This window comes from Cyanistes caeruleus, chromosome 10, assembly GCF_971803275.1.
Source record: "Cyanistes caeruleus chromosome 10, bCyaCae1.hap1.1, whole genome shotgun sequence".
NCBI classification, from domain to species: domain Eukaryota; kingdom Metazoa; phylum Chordata; class Aves; order Passeriformes; family Paridae; genus Cyanistes; species Cyanistes caeruleus.
Window position 1 is genome coordinate 5,893,468 of NC_141710.1, and position 27,739 is coordinate 5,921,206.

At 40.3% G+C, this 27,739-nt stretch overlaps 1 protein-coding gene across 6 annotated transcripts in view; it reads right to left on the bottom strand.

Annotated features, from left to right (window-relative positions):
- The window catches only part of STAG1 (STAG1 cohesin complex component), a 154,200-nt gene that overhangs the window by 17,306 nt on the left and 109,155 nt on the right, over positions 1-27,739 (bottom strand). For all 6 annotated transcript variants that reach the window (XM_086844356.1, XM_086844357.1, XM_086844361.1 and 3 more), the window contains 14 exons: positions 26,649-26,772; positions 25,087-25,185; positions 21,596-21,675; positions 19,745-19,852; positions 17,400-17,514; positions 15,071-15,188; positions 13,893-13,996; positions 11,024-11,116; positions 10,812-10,901; positions 10,428-10,631; positions 8,964-9,034; positions 7,215-7,302; positions 5,733-5,813; positions 1,234-1,326 (listed from right to left, as the gene is read on the bottom strand). In XM_086844356.1, the coding sequence (XP_086700482.1) occupies positions 1,234-1,326; positions 5,733-5,813; positions 7,215-7,302; positions 8,964-9,034; positions 10,428-10,631; positions 10,812-10,901; positions 11,024-11,116; positions 13,893-13,996; positions 15,071-15,188; positions 17,400-17,514; positions 19,745-19,852; positions 21,596-21,675; positions 25,087-25,185; positions 26,649-26,772 (1,468 nt within the window). The remainder of the gene's footprint in view (positions 1-1,233; positions 1,327-5,732; positions 5,814-7,214; positions 7,303-8,963; positions 9,035-10,427; positions 10,632-10,811; positions 10,902-11,023; positions 11,117-13,892; positions 13,997-15,070; positions 15,189-17,399; positions 17,515-19,744; positions 19,853-21,595; positions 21,676-25,086; positions 25,186-26,648; positions 26,773-27,739) is intronic.

The window sequence follows — 27,739 nt, forward strand, 5'->3', positions numbered from 1 at the left end:
ATTTGCACATGACTCTCAAAAGGAATCCAGTAAAACAAGAGGAATAAGTAGCAGTCCTGCACTCACAGAAATACACTTTTTGAGTTAGAAAACAAGAGCACATCATAGAAGAGTCAGCTAGAAGGGGTGCCTGGAGTCTCCATCCAGCCTACTCTGCCTGGGACACTTGCTGTCTCTGGGTCTGGTTGGGTGTAGGTTTGTCTGGCTGAGGCTTGAAAATGTCCCCACAACTGGGAACTGCAAAGGACTTTCTAAACAAAAGTCTAAATTATCAATGAAAAAACCATGGTGGCCACTAGTAAGAAAGAGAACAAGCCCATGTTAATACACCCCCAAGAACAAACCCACTGCAGGCATGGGAAGGAACATTTGCCATTTGCTGAGGCAGGAAGGATGTCAGGTCCAGCTTGAGCTGGAAGGGAGGTATTTGCTAGAGCTAGAAAATATTTTCACATCATAAAGTATTCATATAATATGCCAAGAGTAACTACTCTGAATATTAAAAAACAATTACTAAAGTAAAATCTGCTGGAAGCCAATGACACATAAGTCTTTTAGAAATATATAAACTACTGACATCTCTGATATATATATATATATATATATATAATATATTTATTATATATACAGGTCTTTAAAGAAGTATTATCTTTTAAATACCACAGGCAAAAACCACAGGCCAGATATTAGTTATGTTCTTTACAAAGTCTGGGGAAGTCTGATAGAAATGCCATTTGTAGACAAATAAAATGTCACTGACATATATCAAGGGTATATTCACATAACCTCAGTTAACATACCAGCTACTGTGTCCTGCAGAGACAGACTTAATTATTTCAGTAAACCCTTTGATTCAATGGAAAAAAATCTAAAAAGATTCAGCCCATTTGAGGTCTCAGTCACCCCCCCAAAGTCCCTATTTCCATCTCTTAATCCAGTGTTTACAGGAAGAGTCTTTCATCTGAGGTGACTGAGTTAGATGCCTGAAGTCACAAGGGCTGGAAATGAGCCTGAGCATCCAGATAATCTTTCTTTACTTAATCAAAAGTTAATTTGTCATGAGCTGTGCTTTGGAAGTTCTGTTAATACAGCTGTTTTTCTGGACTGTTTTTTCAGGTTTATTTAGACAGGAGCACAGATGATTTTGCTTTAAGTTTGATGAAGTGCTGTCTTGAGTTTTACTACAATTTAACACATACACTTTTCTAAGAGTGTGACAGACATTTTCTTTACCTGTTCTTTGACTGGAGTGTTGACATTTGATAGACACTGCTGGCAGACAGCCAGGAAGGATTTCACAGTTTTCCTCAATACCAACAAGTCCTCCTGGAAAAAACATTAAAAAAAAAAAGTATCAAAAAATTAGTAAAAGGTTTCTCAGAGGAAGCAAAATAAAGAAATGGTGGTGATTTCATACATTCAACAAAAAGCTGTGAAAGAAGTAAGCTATTCAAAGCGAACACACAAAGAAACTGTCCCTTGGTTTTACAGTGATGAAGAACCAATCACTGAGAAGAAAATGAGAACCCCAAATTAAATGGAATGTGATGAATTCACAGCAGGATGATTGGCCCATGCCCTGCAGACCTTTCTTCAGAGTAGCCCTCTCGGCTTCCACATGGAAGAGAGAATGTCCTGCAGAACAACCTCCAAGTAAATGTGAAGAACCTACATAATGCACATGCAGTGTTTTCCTTTCTGAAATGTTTTATTGATGCTGGCTGTTCAGCCCATGTGTCTCAGTTCTGGTTTTAGCTTTTCTTATGTTTCCTGCCACGAGCTCTCGTTGCTCTGTGTTTACTGCAGAGCCTTTTTGTGGTCCATATGTTCTCCCTGTGCTGGTTGACAGCCCAAGATAGGACTGTCAGCATGCCCAAGCACCCTGAGTGTTCCCAAAGCTCTGAACTTCTCATCACTTCCAATGCAGTGAGTGGGATTTGCTGATATGGACACTGAAGGTCTGTGCACTCCTTCACCTTCCTATTCCTGGATCAGTTTTTCTCTGATGATGCAGCCATGGTGCCACTGCATTACCCTGCCATTACAGAATCACTAGGACAGCTCTGCTCTGTTCTAACCCACAGCTTGCCATTAATCACCTCTCTTTTTCCCTGGATATAAATCTCCCATTTGGCAGCATTAAGATGCCTTTTTTTTTTTAAGTTTTAAATTGTATTTTGTTCACCAATCAATCTGTATCATCCCCATTTTCAGGGCCTTCCCAGATGACTGACAAACATGACCCTTTTTTAGCAGAGAACAGATCTCTCCCAGAATGCATCAGAAACTACTACACTGTGCAAGGATTGCTCACCTACAATTTTTCTTTAATGTATGGATCAGTTTTAAGCTCCTGAATATGAGCTACATTAAATTCAAACATGCACCTGAAATGCAATGTAGTATTAATGTCTTACAGACTCTGGTGTTTCAATTAGTTTTCTTCTCAGTCAAAAACGCAATTTTATCAACAAGAAATTCATGTGTTTCTTCCAGTCTTAGCTGTTGGCCCTTCAGCCTTGTACCAACTGTGTTGTCTATCTCCCACTCCAATATTCTACCTAGAATCTAACTGATTATGCCAGGCCTATCAGTTCACTGTTACATAATCACCTGATTTAAGCACTGGGATTACAATCACTTTCATGCTTTCTACTTTCTATCACAATTACCAACCATTTAGATGTTCATGAATTCAAGAGAGAAACTTAAACCTATGGAAAAACCTACATGCAGGTTAAAAAGGGAATGAGTGTGTCTCCCATTTTTCTTTCTGTCAAAGTGACTAACAGGCAGGTACATGGAATTTATTACCCTCTCTCCTGACAGTATAGCATGATAGAGATTCATACTGAAAAGTTACAGACAGCAGGAGAAAGCCCAACTGAACAGTGCAATGGAGCCACCTGGAACTCTTCTGAACATGGAGAAATCCCCAGACTACTGAAGAGTAGGGGATTTTTTTTTTCAACAGAGAAAATGGGAAGAAAAAAATTAATTAGATTTCAAAGTCTTTGAGCATTCTGGGGTGCACAGCCCAGGCTCTTGAGGTGTGAGCACCTGATATGCCTTCAGCAGCAAAGCTGCTATGAAACCACGTTATTATCCTGTTGTCGCTGTTAGACAAAACCACGGGGTCACAACTCTGCAATTTAAGTGCTCCATGGCAGGAACTGGAATAAGCTGCTAAGAGCAAGGACTGGGGTCTGTGCCACCACCCAAATCCAAACCAGGGTGTGCAGAAGACCCATGCCTACAATTCTTCAGGTACTTTATAGCTTTAAATTAAAGCTTGACTTTCTCCATTGAAATAATTTTAAAATGCTGTACTTTTGCTGTGCTTATCTCCCAAACCCCATCCTCTTCTCTGTATGTGCTCACCGCTTTTCCTCTAAAGTACTTATTATTTGCAGTATTAACTTCACAGTGTTGAAGAACCCTCAGCTTCCTACCCGACTGTGGAAAATGGTCCAACCTTTTGCACCTTGTGGCTTTTTTCTTCTCTTCAGCTTTTTGTGTCTTCTGTCATCATGCCCATATAAATATGAAAAGTCACCAAGTCAACACATTGTTCTTAAATCCCCTCTCCTAAGACCTCTGCCCACTAATCACACTCCAATAGCCATGCATTTGGCTGCAGCTCTGGCTGCTGCTCACTCACAACTGGCTGACCTCTGTCTTGCCTCTCAATGTTTGCTCTAGTTACTCTTTATTTTTACTATTCTAGGTTTTAGGACTGTATTTTTCTGCAAATATTTCCTTCTCAATACATATACATACAGTGCAAAGTACAATGTCCTGGGTACCTGGGACATGGCTGAAGAAATCCAGCTGGAAACAAGTGCATGTTCTAATCCCCAAGTCTCTTGCCTCAAGACTGTACTTGCTCCCCCAGACTGACAGACGAGAGAACTCCAGGGGACAAATTACCAGCTTCCTGTGGTACCACCCTCAAACCCCTTTCCACCTGAGGAGGAGTTTTCCTCCAGGCTACAACAGGCTGCTCCCACAAGCCATGGAGGATAAGCTTTCTTCCCCCAGTACAGTGCTGGTTACCCCAAAGAGCACCAGTCTGCACAAACAGCCCACACAGCCTCAGCCTCCACTGAGTTGGAACAGAGGGAGACTGAAGGTTAAAACATCAGACTGTGGATATTTCGAGTCTTACACATTTCATTTTTTCATGCTACCTTTCAGTAAGCAATTTTTCCTTTTCAGATTTTAGACACCATGATGACTCCACAGAACACCCTTCTCTCCACAGGCTAGCTTGAAGAAGTGTTTCAAAATAACTCTGCCCCAACCCTCTGCTGTATTTAACTCATGAAATCTTTGTTATTGGGCAGAGAATTTGGACTTCCTTAAAAATTCAAATAATCATTAATTATCACCCTTCTGCTAAAATGTTTTTGATACATTTTTATGATGATAAAAATGTATCAAAGACACTCCCTTTGGCCCAATTTACAAATTATATTGAACAGTGAGGGGCAACCTGCAGAGCACCCCCTGGTAATAGCCTGAAGAAACAAGAGCTCTGTGTATCTTGGTAATCTTCAGTAACCTGGGAGCAGCTGAGAGCAAGTTTGGAATTTATAGGTGTTCATTAATATTATAAAAGTGTCCAATATTCTGGTCCTGCATTCTGTAGAGCTGAAAGTTATCCCGGAGGTGTGCTGCACTGGCTGTAGGTCAATTATGTACTGTTAATAAATCAACGAGCTGACTTGATCCTAATTAGATTTAAACATGAGTTGAGCTTTTCCCTACCACACACATGGAGGCTCGAGTCCAAAACATCTGGATCAGATGGGGAGCCATGATCCAGAACATACCCAACAGATGTAATATGAGGTATTCCTCATACAGAAATGCCTGAACACAAGACAAAAAATAACTTCATTCCAAGCAACTCTGTTCCCAGTGTATGCCTAAGGTTGTCAGGTATGACTCCACCACAGAATCAGTACAAGATACAAAAAATACTGAGCAATTCTGACCTGTAGTCAGAGAATTCACTTTGAAGGAAACCTTACCAGAATTCCACATTCCACCTGCAAACTCCCTGCAATAAAAGGTACACCTGATGGATGCAAAGCACACGTGAACAAATTTAAAACTTACCAAGATACTTGTACTTGTTTCCATCTTTTATTCCTGTACTTACAACTCCAAAATGTTCATATCCTGTGTATTGACTGCCTAAATGGGACCTCACTAGGTGAAACAGAGCAGCTACTACTGCCAGCATGAAGTCAAACAAATGACCCAGCTGGCAGCAGATGAACATTTCTTACAAATCAATCCCTCCATCTCTGATCTCTCAGTCTGGTTGTTCAAGGCAAAGCTAAAAAATCATCTTTGAAACATGAGCCTGGGAACAAAAACTCATAAATCTATGGGATACAGAAAATCAAAGACTTAAGATTAGTTTTATGACATATTATAAATTCTCTCCATTTTAATCTTTTATCTTCCTTCCCCACTAATTCTCCTCCTAACTCTCTTTTCTACCTCTCTGCTCTCACCTCTCCTCTATAGGTACCAATGACCTTTTCCTTCCCCGTCAGAGTTTACCTGATTTGTATCTAAATAGAAACCAAGAAATTGCTTTCAGCTTGTCTTCTGTTTTGTAATCTTTTACTTTTATCTCAAAGTTACAGAGGAATCAGGTGTTTTCTATCTAAGCTGGGTTCTATCAGTAAAATTTGTATGATCAAATGGCCACTTACTTTGGAAGGGGAGCCCTCAGTGATTTTCACCAGCTGCCAGAGAATAGAGTAGTGGGAACACTGCAGTGCCTGGACAACGATCTGTAACACAAGAACACACAGAATCTCAGCATGCTGCTAACAGCAGGCACAGCAGGCAGTGTATAGAAAATCTATCATGCTTTTCGTGGTGAGAAGACAGGAGCAGCTCTTAGAACTTTTTCTTTTCAAGGGCATCACATTATTCCTTGGTTGGTTTGGTGCAATAAGAAATCAGCCTACTAGAGGCAAAAAAAAAACAAACATGTAAATGCTGGGAAACACCAGAAAACTGTGCACTAGGGTACAGCAAGAGGGGATGTGACAGTGTGACAGAAGCAGAACCCAACATCTACATGTCTCAGGTGAAAAGCATCTGTTTAAATACCTCTAAACCTAGCTTCACTATTAAACAGCCTGGAAATCTGTTCCACTGTCAAATGAACATGTAGTCCAATTGCTAAAAAAAGGGAGAAAATACAATTTGTCCCATGGAGAAGACCAGGGTCATATCCATGGTGCCCAGGAAAGCATCCATGGTGTCTCTTGAACAGTTCAAATGCAAATTAGGTGCTACAAGTGCCAAACTCCTCTGGGATCCCTGAAGGAAGAAATACTGAACACAGTTCAGATTTCAGGATCTTTCCCCTAAGATCTTATGAAGGCATTTGGAGAGCCACACACTGTCAGACCCAGAAACTGAGGATGCCTGGCAGCTGCATGGACAGGTTTTATCTGCCAGCCCTGTCCCTCCAGGTAGCACAACTCCAGCATGAAGCAGCAACTGCAGAAAAGACTTTCACACACTGTGTGACAATGCTGCCTCTTAGGGTCCTTTCTACAAAATTCTGATTTAGAATTTCATGAGAATTTATTTTTCTCTAAATGAAGCTAAACTAAAATTAACAACTGACTTCTAACTGAAATCAAATCAAAACTTAAAATATGTTTAAATGCTGAAGTAGGAATTCTGCCATTTAAACAGGAATCATGGGAGAATATAAGATGGTGCCTGTGCTTATCCATGAGAAACAAAACCTCTGAGGGAACAAAGTCCAAGATATGTTTCACTAAAAGAACTCCACTAGAATGTCCTAATTTCCTGGTTTTTATTAGCTTTCATCTTACCTCCAATGCACAATAATAATTTGTGATAATTCTGATTGCAGCCAAGGCTTACAATGTTGGGTTTCAGTGTAAACACCAGGATTGATGCACTGCTTTTCAGAGTCAGGAACATTAGCTATTCCCAACTTTACAGCTGAAAAAGGTGAGGGAAGGAGCTCAAAAATCACAGAATCCAAGGTTTTCCACCTCTTAGACAGCCCTTGACTCCACTGTAAATTTCATTCCAAGGTTGTTTTTCCTACATCACTGAAGTGCATTCAGCTTTTGAACTTCTGTACAACCAGACCCTTCAGAACCTTGGACACCCAAGTGATGCAGTGCAGGTGTTATGGGTACCTGTTCCGGCATAGCTCCGTGTTCAATTCCAGTTCTCAGCAATCTGTAGCAGTTACTGAACAAATCCCATTTGGTGAGATCATGAGCACTGGAACGAGAGGAAATAAAGGATTAATTGTGTTCCTAGAACCTCCAGTCCAGAGCTTTGGTGGTTTCTACACCTGACCAAGCAGCTGCACAGCAGCTCACTCCATGCTAAAAGCACAAACCAGGTTTTCTGATAATCCAGGAAAAACATTTTATTACATGAGATTTTTGTAGGGAGGAGATAAACTTTCTCCATACACATTTTTCTGCAGTGGAAATAAACTGAGATAATTTGAAAGAGTTTATAAGATGTTTATAAGAGAGCAAGCCAGCTCAGAATAATCATAAACTTGCTGACTGAAATACCCACCTGGAAGAAGGGATACTGAGACTGAATTGGGAGTCTCAACTGGATGCAGCAGCCTTTTGCATCTGATTCATCCCAGCACCTGGATCACTTAGCCAAGCTCACTCCTCCCATGGCTGTGCCTGCCCTGGGTTAAATCATTAACTGCCCTGCTCAGCCAGAAGGAATAACTCTCTAGTTCCAAAAGGGACAGAGACTGAACTCAGGACTGGGAATGTCCAGGTCCTGCTGGAAGCCCTGCCATGAAACACCTCCCATGCTGGAGGGTATTAGCTGTGGAAAATGTCACTGGTAAGAGCTTCCCAGAAAACACATGAGAGTGCACTGTGCACTCCAGGACTGTGCCATTAAAGCCAAGATGCACCTTAACTTCCAGTTCAAATCCATGAATATAACAATAGGAAAACTTAAAACAAAATATTTGAACTAAAAATGTAAAAAAGTGTAAACATATTTTGTGGATTTAGATGGTCTTTGAGGTACTAAAATAAAATGTTTCATAGATAAATTAGAGGCTGCCAGAGAGCTGCCTCTGACTGGTGATATTAAGCAGAAATGCTGCTTCAATAAATCACAGGGTTGCCAGCAAGGCAGAGTGGTACCTCCTTAATTACAGCACTGTAATTAAAGCAGTAAAGTCTCCTCGGTGTGCAGAGGCAGATAACTGCACAGATTATCCTACAGAGAATATGAAAGGAAAAACTGTCTCATGTCTTTTTCAGCTCAAAAATTCCTCGTCAGGCATCCGCCACAGGGCCATGCCCCCACAGCTGGGGGCACGCAGCTCCCCGCCCTCAGCCTGGCCTTACAGCTGAGCTCAGGAAGGGCTCTTCAGCCTCCGGAGCCGAAAAATTCACTATGTAACTATACAAGTTACACACAGCTTTTCAACTGAAACTTTGTTAAAGCACAGCCTCTGCACTACAGTTAGCTATATTCTGGTACCTTTTTATCTCGTTTGAGCTAAAGAGAAGTAGCTCAAAGGCATTGAGAAACAGCTTCCTGCAGGCGCTCTTAAGCTGAGCCCCAAAGCACAAATGGCAGAGAAGTGTCCCTTGTGCTCTGACTGTGCCATGCAGGAGAGCAGGACCTCTAGTAACTTACTCATGGGTGTAAGGGCACTGGCTGCAAGGGAGGGGGTGCCACTTGCAAATCCCATCTGCAAAGGTTATGGCACAAACTGAGCAAGGACAGATCAACCCAAACAGTTCTACTGACAAAACACCAGTCATTCCTCCATCTCCACTTCAGATTTCAGGCCATGTGATTTCTCCTTTCCCCACACCTGACACGGCTTGATACTCGCTGAAAGGATAAAATTAGCATCACAAATCTGTAGGGAAGACACCACCTACTTGTGAAAGGATGTCAACCTCTTCAGCGTGGAGAGCACATTGTATATGTCATCGTCATCAGCTTCTTCTCCCTGCAAAGGAAAGGCAATCCATGAGGAGAGCCCAGCAGTTCAGCCCAGTACATTACTGCACAGGCTTCTTAGGGGTTTATACCAGTATCAAAACTGTCTCCAACTTTTACAGTGACTTTTATGTAGATTCCATAATATTTAAGTAAGCACTGCACAGCACTAAAAAGTAAGATCATCTAACAATAGTCAGCATTATCACTGTATTAATATCCAAACCCATATCCGTATCCTCTATGAGTAGAAATCATTCCCAAGACCAAAATCAGAGTTCTAGCTTATTTTACAAAAAAGGACTGAACCACCAGCTTTAATCACTAGCTGATAAACATGCTACAACATAATTTTAGTATTTTTTTAAACTAAACAGCAAATTCTCTTAGAGAATCAAGTAAAAACAAGGTATTTCCAACCATAATTTTCCTAGCAATTTTCTAAGATAAGAAAAACTGCCAAACTACTACAGTGCCACATCTCCTCTGTGTTGTGGAAGGTTTCCTGCATGTGCTGCCTTTTCACTCATGCACATTTCTGCAGCTATACAAATATTTTAATTTACTCTGCAATGTGACAAGGCATATTTACAGTATGCCTGTATGTAACACATTATGTAAAAAATAGGAAAAGGAAAAAGGCGCTTTTTAATATGCCATTCTAAATCAGGGACTTAGCTTAACTTTCTCTAAATGTACATCAAAATTAAATGTATCTGCCACAGCACAGTGCATGACTACAAGGAAAGAAAAAGGTTTATGCAGCTCTCATGCTTTGTTTAAAAAGCATGAAAATTACAACAAATTAAGTAGTCCTATACAAAGTTAAATTGCTTCAAAGGAAGAAAAAATTAGTACAATTTCTAGGCTTATTTAATGTATTCTGTCTTCCGTATTTTGAAGAGTAAATTCTTACAACTAAATCCCAGGTAATTCCAGGTTTCAGACCTGGATCTTTACTCTTTCCAGGGCTCTTTTAATATGCCATTACACATATTTTCTTAAATCCTCTCTTCCATTCAAAACATAATCCAATCTTGATTTTGCTGCCTGCATATACATTTGGGACTACTGGAATCACTACAAACATTAATGTAAACACAACTTCCTCTGCATTTTCTATTATCTTTCACCCATTCATCCATTAATTCCTTATGAGGAGCTCAACTAAATTTTCAGAAGCAGGACTGTCCCATAGTCTTAGTCTTCATCAATGATTTGAAGGCTTAATGGCTACTGTAAGGGACTTTCCCCAGGGAGAAGTAGCTCCAAATAGTTATGAAATAGCTGCTGCTGCAGTTCGTCTTCAGATGGATAATTTCATGGCTTGCTAAGAATGTTTTTCTGTAGCCTATCCTAGCATATTTTAGGCAGTTAACTTCAATAATTTTAAGAAAACAAACCTCCTGCAGTAGATCCTCAACAGAATGGTTAAATCGATCCACAAATTCATCAATAAGTTGGCTGTGAGCTATGTCAACTCTGTTCTGGATGGTGTATTCCTCACTGCAGAGGATGCTGTAGGTTTTGCTGCAGGCTTCCAGAACATCTGATTCCACATGCTTTTCCACAACAAACTTAATCTGCTTCAGTAAGGCATCCAGATGCTGCAGAGTAGAAAAGAACTTCAGCTTTCCCCTCAATGAGACAATGACACTGAGCAAAGCCACTGCCAGAACACCCAACCAAGGCTGCATTGCTCACGTGCCAAACAAAGGCACAGCACTGTGGGGCTGAACAGTGGTCACATCTGAGAGCAACCACACTTCCTGCCCAAGACACCATACCTTTTCCATTCTGCCTGTGCTGTAGATTTCCAGGTCAAAGTACTGAGGGATTTGCAAGAGGTTTGCAACCTTCTCGGCATCAGCTGAATACTGGAACATCATGGCAACAAAACAAAACAGGGAAGTAAAAATAAACTCCTGCACTACAGAATGAAAAAGTTTAAAGACAGCTGTAAATCCCAGTGAAAGACTGATTTTGTTGAAAACTGTACCTTTGATAGCAGCATGGGAAGTGCAATAATGAAATGCTCAGTCAATTTATTTCTGTCATCTATCTGAGTTTTTCTTTCTTTTGCTGTTAAGACCTGGAAGTGATCAAACATAACTACAGTAAATACATTTTCTGTATACAGCATTCATTAACTTTTACAAACATTGATTACAGACAAAAACATGCAAGTGTATTTTTAATAAATCAAAAGAGGAGGGAATAAAAAACTCAAAACACATTTGGGCTGAAGAGTGATTAAGTGGGAGGACTGTGTGTCCTAAGAAGCTGTGACTGAAAAGGAAAACACCGTATCACCCAGCATGACATTGTCTCCACACATCAACATCTTTTTAGGACTGAAATTCAAATATAACCCAAGTCAGTGGAAGTTTTGCAATTGCTTCCAACTGTACTGAACTCTGGCTTTCACACATTTAACCAAGTGTTAATGTAAAACCTCAGGGCAAACTGAAGTATAATTAAGAAAACCAAAACCAAACCACACTGTAACAATGATTTTCAGTAGCAGATTGATGGCCTCCTCTCTAAACTGCAATGGAATTCTCAGTGAGAATGTGAATCCAAGTTCACAGTGAGGTACTGGAGCACTAATGCTGTCAGAACAAAACCCCCTAGGAAAGAGTGACCAGAGAGACAATAATCAAAACAGCATGCTTCATAAAAGCTCAGATCTGGCTTCCTGGCTTCAGGAAAGAAAAGAATATTTGAAAACAAATAATGATAATAAACTACTCAAGTTAGTTATTGATTCACCTACAGCCAATCACCCAGACTGCACGGTAAGAGTTACAAGGTAAAGTCAGAGGAGAAACTATTTCACAAGGTGGGTGCTTAATTAGCAATCTGTTCCCCTTTCAACTCGGAGAAGAAGTTGGTGGAATCATGAGACAGGACAAATCTCCAGTGACAATTACCATCCCACAGCTCATGGTCTAACTGAAAAGAAGCAAAAGCTAAGTGTCACCCCTACGTGGCCCTGCAAGGGAGAAGCAGCAGCTGGACAAAAGGCTGGATGCCAGGCACTGTGCAAGCATGAACTCAGAACAGCCATGGAAGTGAGGGGGAATGGATCAGTGACCAGGACAAGACACCACTTGCTCAGTTCATGGTGCAGAGCAGCCTCAGCCCCTCCACACCCACCAGGGCAGCACCAGCCAAGCTCAGAGCAGTGCAAACCCAGGTCAGAATCCCAACCCCGACAGCCCAGTCATGTTCTGTGACCAAATACTGCTGTTCCCTGGCAATGGGAATTGATCTGGGTCCCCAGCATGACTTCCAGGCTCTTTGGATCATCCTTCAGAAGGTGGAATTTGTTTCACTGATCTGTTTTCTTTAGCTCCAAATACAGACATTGAAAACTTAACACTAAGCAATTTGCTGAACTTCAGTGAATTGAGCTGTAGATCTCTTGAGAAAGAGAAGATACCTGGAAAGTTAATACTGACATTATTTGGTGCTTCAAACAGAAAACACCAACACCGTATTTTTTTAAAAAATAAATTTAAAGGTCACTTTGACTGCTAGAAACGTTTGCAGCTTGAGACATAAAAAGCTATGCTTACAATACAGTTTTCGTAACAAAAGATAAGACATGCTTGTGTAAATTTCAATAAGAGCTTCCATGGATTCCTTCCTTAACCCTGAAATGTTTTAATAAATTTGGAATTCCTAAGAACGTGCTTTATAAATTAAGGATCATAAAGCATGTTTAAACTGATGGTTTCTTGGAGCTTTTCCTGGGATGCTGTTTCTGGACATGAGACTAATCTGCTCTGGCACATAAAAAATTAAGAAGTAAGTAACTGCATTATTTTAGCAATAGAGAATGGCAAGACTCTTCAGATTTCATCTATATTAAATCTGTGGCTTTAACAAACTAGTTATGATTATTTAGAATGGACGCTAAAAGAAGTACCATATGTTCACATGGGTTTATTCCATTTTTGTCTATCCTAAATAAGATGGGGACTACCAAAAATCAGGGGAATATGTTTAAGAAGCTGAGACTGATTTGGAACATGGATGCTGTATTTATGGAGAATACAGCTGAAAGCCTGTTATTACCCTGACCCTGTGACTTATAATGAAGTGTTTAAAACTGCATGCCCAACCTTAGGAATGCCCTTCCAGTGGTGCTCAAACTGTCACTATAAAATAAACTGAAAAGGCAGTTTGGCCAGAATGCAAAGCTCTGAAATGTTTAGGGCACTCAGTAGAAGAGGCCTAAGAGGATGGATCCCTAAAACCAGAGACACATTCAGACTGGTCCCAGTCCCACCCCTCCTGCTCAAAACAGAGCCCACCCTGGGGTCACCCTGGAGGATCAGGGCTTTGTCCAGTCAGTTCTCAAAAACCACCAAGCATGGAAAGGGCACCAACTCCCAGTACCAGTTCCAGTGCTTAAACACCCTCATGATGAAGATCCTGGTGACTTTTCTGCAAATTTTATGCCAATATTAGCAGCACATTTGTTTTTACCAAAGACAGTCAGAGGTAGTCTGCTCTGCTCCTACACTTTCCACTCTAATATAGCTTTAACATTAGGGGCTGATGATGTGGGTACATTACAAATATAAGGCAGGGGTATGATAAAAAGAACACCCAAAAATATAATAAAAAATACTTTTAAGCTGTAAATTTATATTGCTTAACTTGGCAATGCAAATCCCCAAATCAAACAAAGAGAAAACCAAACATGTCCAGAAACAGAATTTCTAATATTTTTCTTAGAAGTGTTCAGATGAAACAGCAACCACCAGTGAAAAACTCTGCTGCAGGAATGTCCAAATGTGGTGTTACATGTATCTCCCATGCTCTGGTGACAGCCAGGCAGCTGCAGCCCCACTCACCCTCTTGCCAGTGCCCCTGCCCACGGGGGGATGTGCCTCGGCAGCCTGTCTGATGGTGCACACCATGAGCTCGATCAGAGCGCTCTCCTGCCGGTCCGACATCGCTGCAGGGAGAACAGAGCATCACTGGGGACATGTCTGGGACAGCAGGGGAACACACAGCAGCACACAACATCGCACACAAGGGAACTCTGTCACATTTATCGAGGCTTTCCTGCCTCCTCTCTCATTTGCCATTTGCATCATCTCAAAATGGACACAGCAGAAGTGAAAGAAGCCCAGAGAAATGTAGGCTGGATAAAAGGATCAATGAAAGGGAACATAAGGAAGATCTACAAAATAAGGCAGAGTCATAGAAGACAAACAGTGACAGACAATTCACTATCACTTCCTCATAAATTCTCTGCTCTTTGGCAAGTGCTTCTGCTCACATTTGGAGGATCAAACCCCACTAGACTAAGGAAAAACAAGGAAGCGAAGTGCCTAATTTCTTAAGGATATTACCCTTTTGGTAGCAGCTGCATACCAAAAGGTCAGCTTTTGAAGCATGGACATGATGAGCACACCTTGCCAGGAACATTCATTTTTCAAACACCTAAGCCTTGTGAAGGTTCCTGAAGCAGGAGAATCCTGAGGAATTATAAAGGATCTTGAATGACACTCATTAACCTTAGGGATGCTTTGCCCCCAGCCTCCCTGGCTATTTTGTGCACCCAGGTCTATCATTAGCAAAAGGAAACCTGAAACTAATGGTGAAATATTCCCCTCTGGTTTTTCTCCTGAGAATTCATTGTGTTCACATTGCCTGGAAAAGCCCCATACTTAACTAGCATCACCTGAAGTACTTGTTTGTTCAAAATTGTATTAGCTATTTCATTTATTGAAATAGTTATTTAAACATTCAAGCAAATCAAGTATTATCCTTTAATATCAGGGAATCAGAGTACAGCAAACTTTTTGACAAAAAAACCCTCCAGAGTACAAATAAAAAGAAAAATACACTACAAACTGCTGCTTTGAAGGAAAGTACATTAAAAACAGATTAACCCAAAATCCTCAAATATGTTTTCCAAACAAACCACAACATAAAAAGATCTTTCGCTATGGGTAGCAGAGGTATTTAAGGAATAATTAACAACACTCTGCAATATCAAGGAAGCACAGGATTCAGCCAATACCTTCTTCTCCTTGGACTGGCTCCTCCAAGAGCAATTCTGTCATACATTCCCAGTCTTTCAGCAGTTCTTGAGAGCTCTCCCACAAGCTGTCCACCAAATAGGCTGCATGTTCATGCAACTAGAAAATCCAAAGCAATCATCAGTACAGCTCTTGGTATAAGCACCAGTTCTTCAACTTTCACAATCATATGGCCACAGAGAGTGCCTGGGCATGTGTCTTATGTTAGTTGGAAAGAACATTCAGTTTGAAACTAATTCAGGAAGGTTTTTTGAATGACTGAATTTCTGAATCCCAAGTGAATGACATCAGTGCAGTGGGGTTATGTTTTAACAGAGATGAAATAAAACCAAACTGAGCTTCTTTGCATGAAGCTCCTTGTTTGTGAAAAAAATCTTTCCCAGAGTTTTGACCCAGAAGGTTTAAACTTATCGTCCCTCACTTTCTCACTGCATTATAAAAGGGAGAGATGGTGAGGCATGAGAGTTGTATTTATTTTGAACAAGCAATTGGTTTTCATACATGCTGCTATGTGCTCAGAAAAAAGGAGTAAAAGCCTTGGTGATTACAGGGCGTAGAGATCTAACACTAACTTCAACTGCAAAAAATGTTTTTATGTGAATTAACACAACTGTTGTAAAGTGAGAAAAATAATCCATAGGCTTCCGCTGTTTTCTAAACTTATCTTTAACTACTACCAACAAGTAACAAGCACAACGTGCAGTTTGTGGTTGCCAGGGACTGATTCCTTAGCTAGAAAACATCTCCAAGTACAGAGAAGGAGGTGTCAGTACATTCCCCTCCTCTGTTTCTGACAGCTTTGAGCAAAATGTCACAGAGTAACTGCTGCTGAGCACGGTTCAATCACTAGAATGCACCCCCAGGCTGCAGTGTTAACTTGTCCCACCCACATGCAAAGTCCCAGTTCTCTTACTCTTTACTAAAATTGGAGTCAGGATATTCTACTTGGTTCCTAACAAGTCTCTCAAAAACAATGACAGCAAAACCTGGCCCTGAGAGAGAAGTGACCCTCAGGGAGCAGCATGGGAGGCCCTTTGTTGGTCTTGGCTTTGGGAGTGGAGCTGTTTTTCTTTTCTCTTCAGAAGAACAAACAAAGTCAGTGCTCAGTAACTCCAGTCACACGCACTCAGATCTAAGGTGTCTACACTGTAAAACACAATGAACTGTACAATTTAAGTTTTAAAGAAGCTTGAACTAAAAATTCATTCAGGTGGCAGATGGAAGGCTCACATAGGTAGTGACATTTCATCCAGATTAATTTGTAGGTTTATGAGGTGTTTCCAAAAAACAAGAACACTACCAAATTTTGTGCTTCCTTCTCAGCAACTCTGAGTTTCTTTTCATTCTCACAGTGAAGTCTCTTGTTCAAGGCTTCATAACAATTAAAATAACCAATTGTAATATCTTTCCTTTTGCTTTTTACCCAAAATATACTGCCTCTATTATAGTTTATATACTAATATACTTCCTCTAGAGAAACATTTCTGTCATTCCTTTCTTTCAGTCTATTTATCAAATCAAATGTGTAATTTTGAACCTTCCCCCTCTATCTTAAGAACGTCCTGTACCTGACAATATCTTAAATTTTCCTCCCTCCACTGCCATTCCCAATCTGTATTACTGTTACTACATGTACCATACAATTTCCCATATAAATGTCTCTATAAATCATGGGCACAATCCCATCCTGGATGTGTTCATTAAACACTTCATGTCACCACATCTATGCTCGTTTTCCTCATCCTCCAGTGTTTCCAAGATGCATCTGCATAAAGCCCTGAAAGATTCTCATCTCATCTCATCTCATCTCATCTCATCTCATCTCATCTCATCTCATCTCATCTCATCTCACAGCTGACTCTGCTCTGAGCTAAGGACCCTCAGGTCCTTCCCATTCTGAGTTCATCTATGATTCTAATCAGAACTGGAGATACTATGCAATTTTTGTTCCATCTCGATTCAAACTATTTTACTCCACAAAGAATAAGTCCAGAGGTGTTCTCCTTGCATGGTTTTGTAAGCAAAGAACCATTTACATTTGTGTGCAGCAATGCACCCTGGCAGCCACCAAAGCACCAGCAATGCAGTGTGAGTACAGTGGGGACATGCACGAGTTAAATAAACCATGAAGATATTCAGATCAATTTCCTTAATGGACATGAGAATGGAGGGGCAGGGAAAAGGGCTTACAGTATTTCTGAAAATATTAAAAAAATGAAAATAGAGACAATTTATTACTGTATGTTGATAAATCACTATTTAAGTTCCAGGTTTTATTAAACATTTAAACATTAAAAATTAATTTTTTACCTCACTTTCAAGAAAGAAAAGAACCAACATTCTAATAAGGTTTCCATTTGGGCTATTTCGGCCCCTCCTCTTTGCTAGAGCCTCTTCAGCTTGGGGATCATGTCTGCTGAACAGCCTGAAAATAAGCAGAAGGAGCTCATGGCTATCACAACAATTCTCATTTCTGCAAGAATATGAAGAGCATTCACTCTTAGTAAATTTGTTCATAAAACAGTGCAAGTATCTAAATATTTCTTTCAAGGGAAAGAGGGCACAACCTCTGCCTGTCTGAAGAGATCAATTTATCTTCAGTCTTTGAGTTCACAAAGCTGGAAGAATTTCACACAGGAAAAAGTTCTCCAAAACCTACTTATATTGAAGGCTTTGCAGAATTTTAAGTATTTGCATCACTTGTACATTTTTGCATATATAACTTATCCAGTCTTACAGTGGAGGCAACAACTACTGCACCAGTGTGCTGAGAGCTAAGGATGTATCACTCTGACTGGGACATGGTACAAGCAAACCTGACATCCATCACATAGCCAACCTCAGGTACCAGGAGCAGCATCAAAGATAAAACCAGCTCCTACTCATTTTTGGGGTTTTACAGGTAAGCGACACACTCTGCACTGAGTTCTCTGATGCATGGCCCATCCCAACATCCTCTCAATGCTCAAATTTTCCAAGAGACCTCAGGTGTGCCGGTATAACTCTTACAACAATGACTGTTTTACTTTGAGAAGTTTGAAAGCTGTTCCTAACTTTTACAATGAAATCACAAAGCAGATTAACACATGAAACACAGAATTCTGATTTTACTGCTGTAGCTCACTGAAGAGAAGGATAAGTTCCACACAAATGTTGTATTTTAGTTAAAAACATTACCTCATCCCCTTGCTTATCTTAACAGATAAGCAATGAGCACCTCTGCAGGTGATGAAAACTTACAACCTGCACCTCAGGGGTGAGCCAGTGATCTTCTGTATTTGGTCATCTTTTATATCCTCTGTACTGTTCGCTTTCCTTTGCTAAGCACAGAGAGCATGATTGATGATTATCACAGAGAAAGTGATAGCAAAATGTATTAAATTAGGTGAGATAAATCACACCTCAAGTGCCTGAAATAGATTCTAACTTACTTAACTGGAGATTTTCTTTGCAGAAACCAAGACAAAATTAGTTAAGAATGGGACAATCTTGTCTCCATGCTGTTAGCCTTGAGACACATTTACAGAACACAGCTTAGTACCTCACAAAAGAAGTCAGAATGAAGTTTTTATCCTAAGTGCAGTGAGGTGCAGCTATGTCCTTATTTACCTTTGAGGCATTTTTCAAAAGTATTTTGTCACATGTTGATTAGTAAAGGAATTTTAGTGTATATTTTTAATGAGAACCTAACCCTTTCCAATAACTAGTATTGCTGTTAATGTCTTGCTGGTAATGGAGATCTGCACATATATTCCTTAAAACGGATAGTGCTTGATCAGAAAGCTGGAATTCCAAAAATCCATCAATGAAAGCTTACAATTACAACGTGGAGTTGTAAATCCCTAATAAACCATAGAGAATTAGAGCACTGGCAAAGAAAAACAGATGATTTTGTGTATTTTTTCCTACCTGTATCTTGGCATGAAAAAATTAGACAATCTGGGTTCTAATATAAATCCTCTATACATGTAATAAAAAAATCTAATGTCACAACCCATGAGGGGAAAAAATCAAATTCCTGCAGAAAGAATTTTAACTGCAAACAATAAAAGGAAGAGGTTAACTCCTGTGATGTGGCAATGCCCTGGTCACAGTCACTGGGGTGGTGTGACTCACATCTATGGAAAAGCTGGCTCATGTCCTTTGGAATAGTGAGGACATGAGAGATGTAACATAATGCAATGTATTTTCAGGGGAAGATAGCGAGTTTAGAAACAAATTTTGTAATTATTGCTACATAAAAAACCTCTCAAATTCAAATCAGAGAAATAAACTGGCTTAAAACTTGATAGAAATTATGACTGTGTATGTATCAGGTAGATACCCAGAGGACAGCTCCAATATATGTATCTTATCACACTGGGAATTCAGCAAGTGCTGCAGGACTTAAACCAACTTCAGAAGTTTGTGCAGCCTTTGTATATTTAACCCTTGTTAGGAAATGTTATCTGAATTGTACAGCAAGAAAAATGCATATTCAGTTTCTTCAAGTCCCCAGATCTTGTTTAAACAAGAGAATAAAGTCTGTAATTTAAATTAAATACCTCATTTCCTAAATTGCAATGTTTCACTCCACTGCTTCTTTGCTTTTTGATGTTACCTCTTTAGGAAGCAATCACAAATCTGGTCTTATTCCAGGGCAACTAATGACTTACTTTTTGTGGAGGAATTCCCCAGCTGCTACTGCCACAGGCCGGTGTGCTGAGTACACCAGGTGATAAACATTCTCACAGTCTTCATTGGACAGAGCCTCCTCGCTCCCACTGAAAGAGTCACAGTAACACCTGAACTACAGGACAGGTTTCATTTCCATCCCACACCTCCCACAGCTCACTTGGGACAGATACAAGGTTGGCTCATGTCCCACAAAATCCTACATGGTTGAACAAGGACTTTGAGCTTTGGTTCAATTTCAAAATAGAGAAGTATTTGAAGTGCCTGTAAGACTGGAAGTTTCTCTGATTTCCTTCTCCCAGTTGTATCAATAGAGAGATAAAATAATATTATGAAAGGATCAGAATCACTGCCATACAAACCCTCCCCTGCTTATTCCTTAGACCATCATACAAACTTCAATGCACATACTGCAAGATGCCAAACACTGCTCAAACATCACAAACTGGAAACCTGGAATCACAGAATCCTTTAGGTTGGGAAAGACCCCAGTGCTCACTGAGTCCAACCATTAACCCAGGCCCTCTGTGTTCACCACTAATCCATGTCCCCAAGTGCTACACCCACTTTTGAACACTTCCCTTGGCTGCCTGTCCCAGAATATTAGAAAAAGTATATAAAAATACCAGCACTGTCACAATCAGGATATTACCTCCATCCTTGTTTAGTTGGCATCCATCAGAACCATTTATGTATCAGGACTCTAAATCATTTGGCTTCATGCAAGGCATAATTTTAATTGGTCATTCTCCATAAGGATTGCTCCAGACACCTTTTTGGAGTTCCTATCTGCCAGAATATTGCCCTGTGCTCTTCAAAGTGACCCTTCTGGTGCTAAAGACATTTAGCTTTGCCTGTGCTTTCAATGGGCAACCAAAAAGAAAGCAAGAACAGACAAAAAAAAAGGTGCACTGGGTAGTTTTTGACCTTAAAACTTACTGTGTTCGCAAAAATTGCTGATAATGCAGGAAAGAGATGTGCTCTACACATAATTTCAGATCATATTTGTTATATTTACTTTAGAAACATAAAAGTAGATGCAAGATTTAATTTCTTGCTAATATTACAAGGCTAATCGCTTTAAAAAAGTGACCCAAAAATAAAAAGCTGAAGTCTAGACTTCTTTACTAAGGAAAGGATAGTGTAAACTTCATTCAAATTCTGCATGTCCAAAAACATTCTTCAAAGTGGAGCCACTGGATATAAAATATGAAGCAAAACTTTTGTGCATCTGCTTGTAAACCAGATGTTCTTTAATACAGTTTTTAATAAATATAAAAGCCTAGCAGTGCCCCTCCAGGTGCACTCTCATGAAGCTGCTGGGGACAGGCTGGTTCCACATCACCATGTGGGAGGATGTCTGAGGTGCTCCTTACCTCAGGGGAGCCACTGCATCCCCACATGGAAAAGCCTGGAAGCAGGTGTCCTACCATGTGACACTTTCCAGCTGTGTCAGGAAATCAATCAAATCTCCCTATGCTGCATCTGTGTTACTGCTGGAGTTATTCTAGCAAGTGTAATCCACTCATTTTGGGAGGACAGTTGTTCTGCCCTTGGCAAAAGGTAGAAATGCCCTTTGGCATTCTTCCACACTATGGATGCACTGATGACTCCAAAACATCCAAATATTTTTTAAACTTTGCCTCCTATATTTCCATGAAATTAAATATCTTACTTTAGCTTCATGTCCATATTATGTGTTCAGTTCAATTTCATACTAAGTGTAAAGTAATGCATTCACTTCAATACACAAACAAGGCACTCAGTTCACTCAAATGTTCCTGGTTTAGGTAATTTTCCAAGGGAACACAGGGGTTTGGAGCAGCACTCACTGGAGAATGAGCGTGACCAATCGAATGGCTTCCACAGCGACATCGTACTCCTTGTCCAGGGTCATGGACACAATGCGGTCCTGCAAGGCAACTCTAGGTCAGTCACAGGGCACAACACAGCACAGCCAGCAGGTGGAAAATTCTAGAGATTATAAAATAAATACTTTTTGGGAGGAAGATGTTTTGACACGTTGACAGTGAGAGCCCCTCAACATTACCAGCCTTATAATGTACCCCTCAGCTGTGTGCCATGTGCACAGTGGAACAACAGGAACAAGTGCTTCAACAGTCCTTATCCTTGTGTGTTTGCCAGAAAGGGAGGGAGGAGACTTGGGAGTTACAGCACTGTTCTGGGTTGGATTAATTTAACAGGTCTTTCCTGAAGTCATGAACTTGGGTTGGACAGCAGCAGAAAAACTGCCCCACTTCATTACCCTGAATGAAAGGTGTAACTTCTGGCTGAGCAAGGTCCAACCCCCATCTGCTCAATCTGCCTTTACAGAGATTCCCTGTACTGTTCTAAAGCAGCAGAACAGGGCACAGGCCTGTATTTTTAAGCTGAGTTACTAATTCTCAGTGTCCCTGAAGATCAGTTTTCCATTCTATATTAGGCTCTGAACAAGGCAGACTGAAGAGCCAATCTCTCCTTCTGCTCCCAGGTTGTGGAGACAGCATAGGGTGAGAGATGAAGCACTTTGGCACTGACTGCAGAGGAGTTAATTCCCACCTTTCCATATGGGGTCAGTTAATGTCTGTATTGGACAGGACATCTTGATGGAAAATAAAAGTCTTCTCTTTGATGGACAAATTTTTGTTTTGATGGACTGAGCTTATTTTCCAGCATATCACCTTAGAAACACAAATGCTGGAAAGAACAGGCATTTTTCTTAGAAAAAGAGACAGGATCACATCCTTGTCACAGCTCTCTGGAAGGTGGTGAAATATTAACACACCACTACAAGGCACTATGGATCAAATTAATTTATTCTTTAAACAGCTAGGAGACCTCTAGAGAGATTTCTCTCTATTTGAATGGATTGAACTGAACACTAGCTGAACTGTGCAGGTCGATTAAATTCTGATGAAGAAATATAAACAAGCAGCCAAGGAACTGAAAATGGCAGTTAGGTCAATTATTTTTCAAAGAGGTGGTGGTGGAGTCTGTGGCAGCAAGACATTTAGCTAATGTATCAGAGATTCAAAAAGCATTAATTTGGAACTTTGCTCCATCCTCGTGCCAAAGGCCACATCCCTGACAGTGCAGCTGTAAATCCAAGTCCAGGCATTTGGGCCAAGCCAGCTTTTTGTTCTCTTGATGTGGCAGAAACTGAAAGTGATTAATGATTATGTTAAATAAATCTGTTCTCTAGGCTCACAGAGACTTTGAACACACCTTTTCCTCTTACTTATTTCATAATGATACAGATTTCTGTAGTAAAACCAGCTTTTATGGGACAGAAGAAAGATAAATTCCTAACAAGGCCCCCCTTCCTTCTGAACCTCTTTGACAGAAATTAAAATTTCCTGTCCAAGTCAAGCAGCAATGGACAGGCTAACCTGGCTTCCTTTAAAAGGAACGTCTGTGCTATGAAAGGCAGAATGTATTTGGGGTTTCATTTCATGTTCCTGTAGTTTTCCTGGAATATATTACAGAGTAACTATTATCCAAAGTGTCCCAGATTGTCCTGAAAGTTTTGTGGGTGCATGGGAGAGGTTCAGCCTCAAAGAAGTCTTTTCCCATACAAATGATGGGATCCTGACAAAGAAGCATCCAGCATATTTTCTAGTAAAGAGAAGTAGATGAAGGCCCATGAGAGCTTTAGTGGCCTATTCAAAAATAAGTGGAATTACAGAAGCAGCAAATAAAAACAAATCTAAATCTGCACAGAGTGAAGAGGAAAAGCAGCAGAGTTGGAGGCTCCATTTTTCTGGTTGTCCTGTGAGGATAGAGGAAACCAGACTTATGGAGGCATTAGAGAAGAAGTTTGAGGTCTGAACCTGTTTCCCAGGTTCTCTCCTACGAGAGGAAGTTTTGACTTTACTGACAGTCCCAGAAAATGGCTTTATAAAATTAGAAGAATGCAGGCTCTTAAGTGGTCTCACAAAATGATCCAGTTTTATCTCCTACTTTAGTCAACTATACTTAGTTCATTTCTGACAGATATTTATTTAATCTGCCCTTTAAGATTGTTATCTTAAATGAAGGAGACTATCAATAAAGATATGCTCTATTATATAATTATCATTTGAAAAAAAACCTTCCTTAATATCTAGGCTTTACTGAAGGTTAAGCATCTTTTTTCAACATCACAAGTGAATGTGGTAAAATGCTGATTATCATGTTTTTATAAATTGTTTACATACAGGGAAAATAGGACAAATTTCTTTTTTTGGGTTTTTTTTTGTTTTTGTTTTTTGTTTTTTTTTTGTTTTCTAGATCAGACTGGAGGAGTTAATTGTGAAATGGCAGACAAACCAGTGAACCAGCATAAAATCTACAGGGAGAAGTTTAAGTCTTGTGCACAGTATTTATAAATATTTTAATCTCCACTTTTCTAAACAGAATTTTTTATCAGCATTATAATAATGATTTAAGTTAAAATAAACCAGTCAGCTCTGTTTCTTTTCTAAACAAATTGTTTCATCAGCATTCTAATAAAGATTTAAATGAGATAAATGAGTTTTTCCTTAGGGGTAGCCTTTCCCACAGTAGTGTGTTCTGCAGAACACAAAAGCCATGGGGAGATGTAGCAGCTGACATGGTGGCAGGGCCTGAACAGTCTCCTCACCAGGCATCCAAACAAGAGCAGGAACAATTCCACACCCATCCCTCCAGACAGTTCACTTGTACAATAATGCAGTCAGACCACAAAGTGAATTAAGAGCCACATTCTTACCCAGATATTATGCAAAAAGTTTGTGCTGATAAAAACCCCGTGAATTATCCCCCCCAGCACTTCTCTCCTGAAAAGCCAATCCGGCTCAAGGGGTGTGGAAGCACAATGTGAACTCCTGTTCTGCAGCAAGGCCAGTTCACTGTGTAGAGGACTGTGATGCACATCCAAGTGACTCTCCCTCCAAACACAAGCACATATTGAGCTAAAAAAGCTGTGTAACAAACAACCCTTCATTACAGGCTGCTACTTTCAGCTATATTTTAAACTGTGTAATTTAAATTGTGTACATCCTTTTAATTCAATAAATCGAAAATTAAGTAAGTAGAGGCAGATTGAATAAGGACAATATAGAAGCTATAAATAATACATACAGACAAATAATCATCCTGGTTAGGTCTGACAAATCTTCCAAGATAAACCCTGTGAAATGGACTTGGCTTAATTTCAGCATTCAGTAACCCAGTTTTAGTAGTGCAGTTACAAGCTTCCTCAAAAACTAATGACTTTATTCTTAATAGATGTGACTCAAAGACCACAACAGGATAATGACACTGTTACTTTTGCCATCCTTCCAAAAACTGTATTTCCTCTTACCTTGAATCTATTAGTGAACAGCTCCAGTTTGGGAAACAACTCTCTGTTGGTATACAGACTCTGCAGAGCTTTCAAACACTTCAACCTCACTTCACCTTGCTAAATAAAAAACACTGAGATTAGCTGTCAGAATACTTTAACCAAATGCACATGAATATTAAAAAACATAATACTGTCATTTGTTTAATGTAATTTAAAATTTTATGCAAATGACCAAAGCCAATTTGCAATTTAGCTAAAAACCAAAACCCACATACAGTCACCTACAATGTTAAATTACTTCCTATTTGCATATAGAAAGAATTAATGTGCCATCACTTAGACGTCTGTTAGCGCTTCCCTTTCAAGTGGTTCCACAAAAAGATAAAAGAATGCAGCAAGGAAATCCAAAATAGAGACGTAGGCTCACCAGGTGGTTGATGCAGGCAGTGTGGCTGTTTGTCTTCAGGAAGGAGCCCACAGGCACCTCATGACTGACAACTCGTGCTCACAATCAGCGCTCAGGGGCTCAAAATGACTGGGCATGGGCTCAGCAGCTCAACTAGCTGCCAGGGCAGGGACACAGGGCACACACATTGCATTTGTTATCCCCAAATGTTTTACATTCCATCTCTCACAACAGGACAGCACTGGCTGAAGGATGCAAAAGGTGTGAGAGATCCTCCAGTGAAAAAAGTAATATTTTTAAAGAATCAGCTGTTAACTATGAGTTATGCAAGTCATCTGAAAGAACTTGCAGACTTACAATTTTTTTTTCCAGCAGTGCTCCTAGAAAAGAAGACTAGTCTGAATCGGGATGCTGGAATTTGATGAGCATTTCAACAGTACTCTAAGTCTCCTTTGTACTCCTTGGATAGTGTTAGCAAGGGAATTCAGAGTAAAACAACTGATTCCAGTGGTTTTGGTGGGAGTGGGAGCACAGCCAGTCCCATTGCTGCCTGGTATATAAAATCTCCCAGGCAGAAGTGCAAAGTCCTCTGTCAGCACCCAGAATGGGCTCCTCTTGCTGCGGGAACTGGGTGGATACCATCAGCATTAAGAACTGTGATGAGCCAGAAAAGCACCTCTTTTCCTTCCATCTGGTGTTTCAACAGTTTTCTGAAGAAAAAGCTAAAAAGATTCTTCAAGGAAGGGAAAGTGAACTGAAGAGAACTCCACTGGCTGTGGAACCAATGGTGTCTACTGAGGGCCAAGAGATCTCCTTTTTTCCTTTAACCTTTGGGCAATATAAGTGGAAGAGACATAGAAATCCTTTTTCCATTCTGCTTCGGACACAGAGGCTTTCAGGGGTGCTCTGAGGAGACTTCTCTTGTAATCAACAGAAAAGCCCCATGGAAGGATTTCTGTCAAGATACTTCATCAGAGACTGGACACATGAAAAACACGTGGACCAAGCAGACTGGGAGTATTGCCTCCTAATTTGAGCCAATACCTGGAAGTGACCCGATTGAAAGATACCAGGTGAGGAAACAACAATCTCTCTGTAAGCCAAGAATGACGCTGTGCTGGGCAGCAGCTGCCTCTAGAGCACTCTGCTGAGTGTGGGAATACACAATACTCACCCTGTCATGTAGTGTCCAGCCAACATATTTTAAATAACTATCATTCAGGAAGGCATCACTGTACATTTTCATCCAGACACCAATTTCTTCAATACAGACAGCTCTAATCTCAGCAATAGCATCACTGATATAGAAAAAGAAAAGAACAAGGATTAGCCAGATTAGACACATATACTTCTCATCCCCATAGCTATAATATTTTGCTTTTACTTGTCATGAACCTCACTGTGTGAGGCCTGTCACTGTTCTTACTGCCATCTCACTGATTTTCTGTTCCTTGACATCCTTGAACTCACTGATCTAATCATTTCAGTGTTTATATATGCTCCTACATTTCCTCTACATAGGTCAATTCTCACCCTAGTTTGCTTCTTAGTCTATTACTCCATCTTTAACCTCTCTCTTTCCAAAGAGAATTATGAACCCAAGTTATAAACCTCCTCTGGGCAATAATTTCTGAAACAGCATCACTGAAATTTGCTTTGCAGCCCTGTATCCAGCTTGAGGTGCAGAACCATTTCAAGGTTGGTTTAGCTAAAGGCAACTGCCAGAGGAGCACAATGGAATTTACTATACAAAGAGATCTCATTTCATATCCCCCATGAACACCCGTACTTCCCCTTGAGAATTTTGCACTTCAGCATTGGTTTCTTCCAATTTTCTTGTTTTTATCCTACATTCTGACTGTGGCAAGTCATGGAAGAAGAAAAGATGTAACTCAGGCAGACCTAGCAGCTGCTCAGTGAGGAGGGGTGGCAGGAAACTGGAGAGGTCACCTAAGGAGAGTGGATGGAAATGCTTTTCATCTGAGTGGCACTTTCCTGCCTGCCTGACATGGAGCATGGCATCTTTACTAATAATGAAACAATGGGAAAAGAGATGGGGGCCATCTGTCCCTTCAGTAATTCCATCTCTGGGACATCTGTTACCATGAGAAATCACTTGTGCCACTCCAGCTGGCACTGCCTCACAGTTCCAAATTTCAGCTGCAATACAAGAAGAACACAAAGAGTCACTGCACAGAAGAAGGGACTGTCTGGTGCTTCACAAACACTGTACTTGCTTGTAATTGAGACCCTTGTTTTGTATTT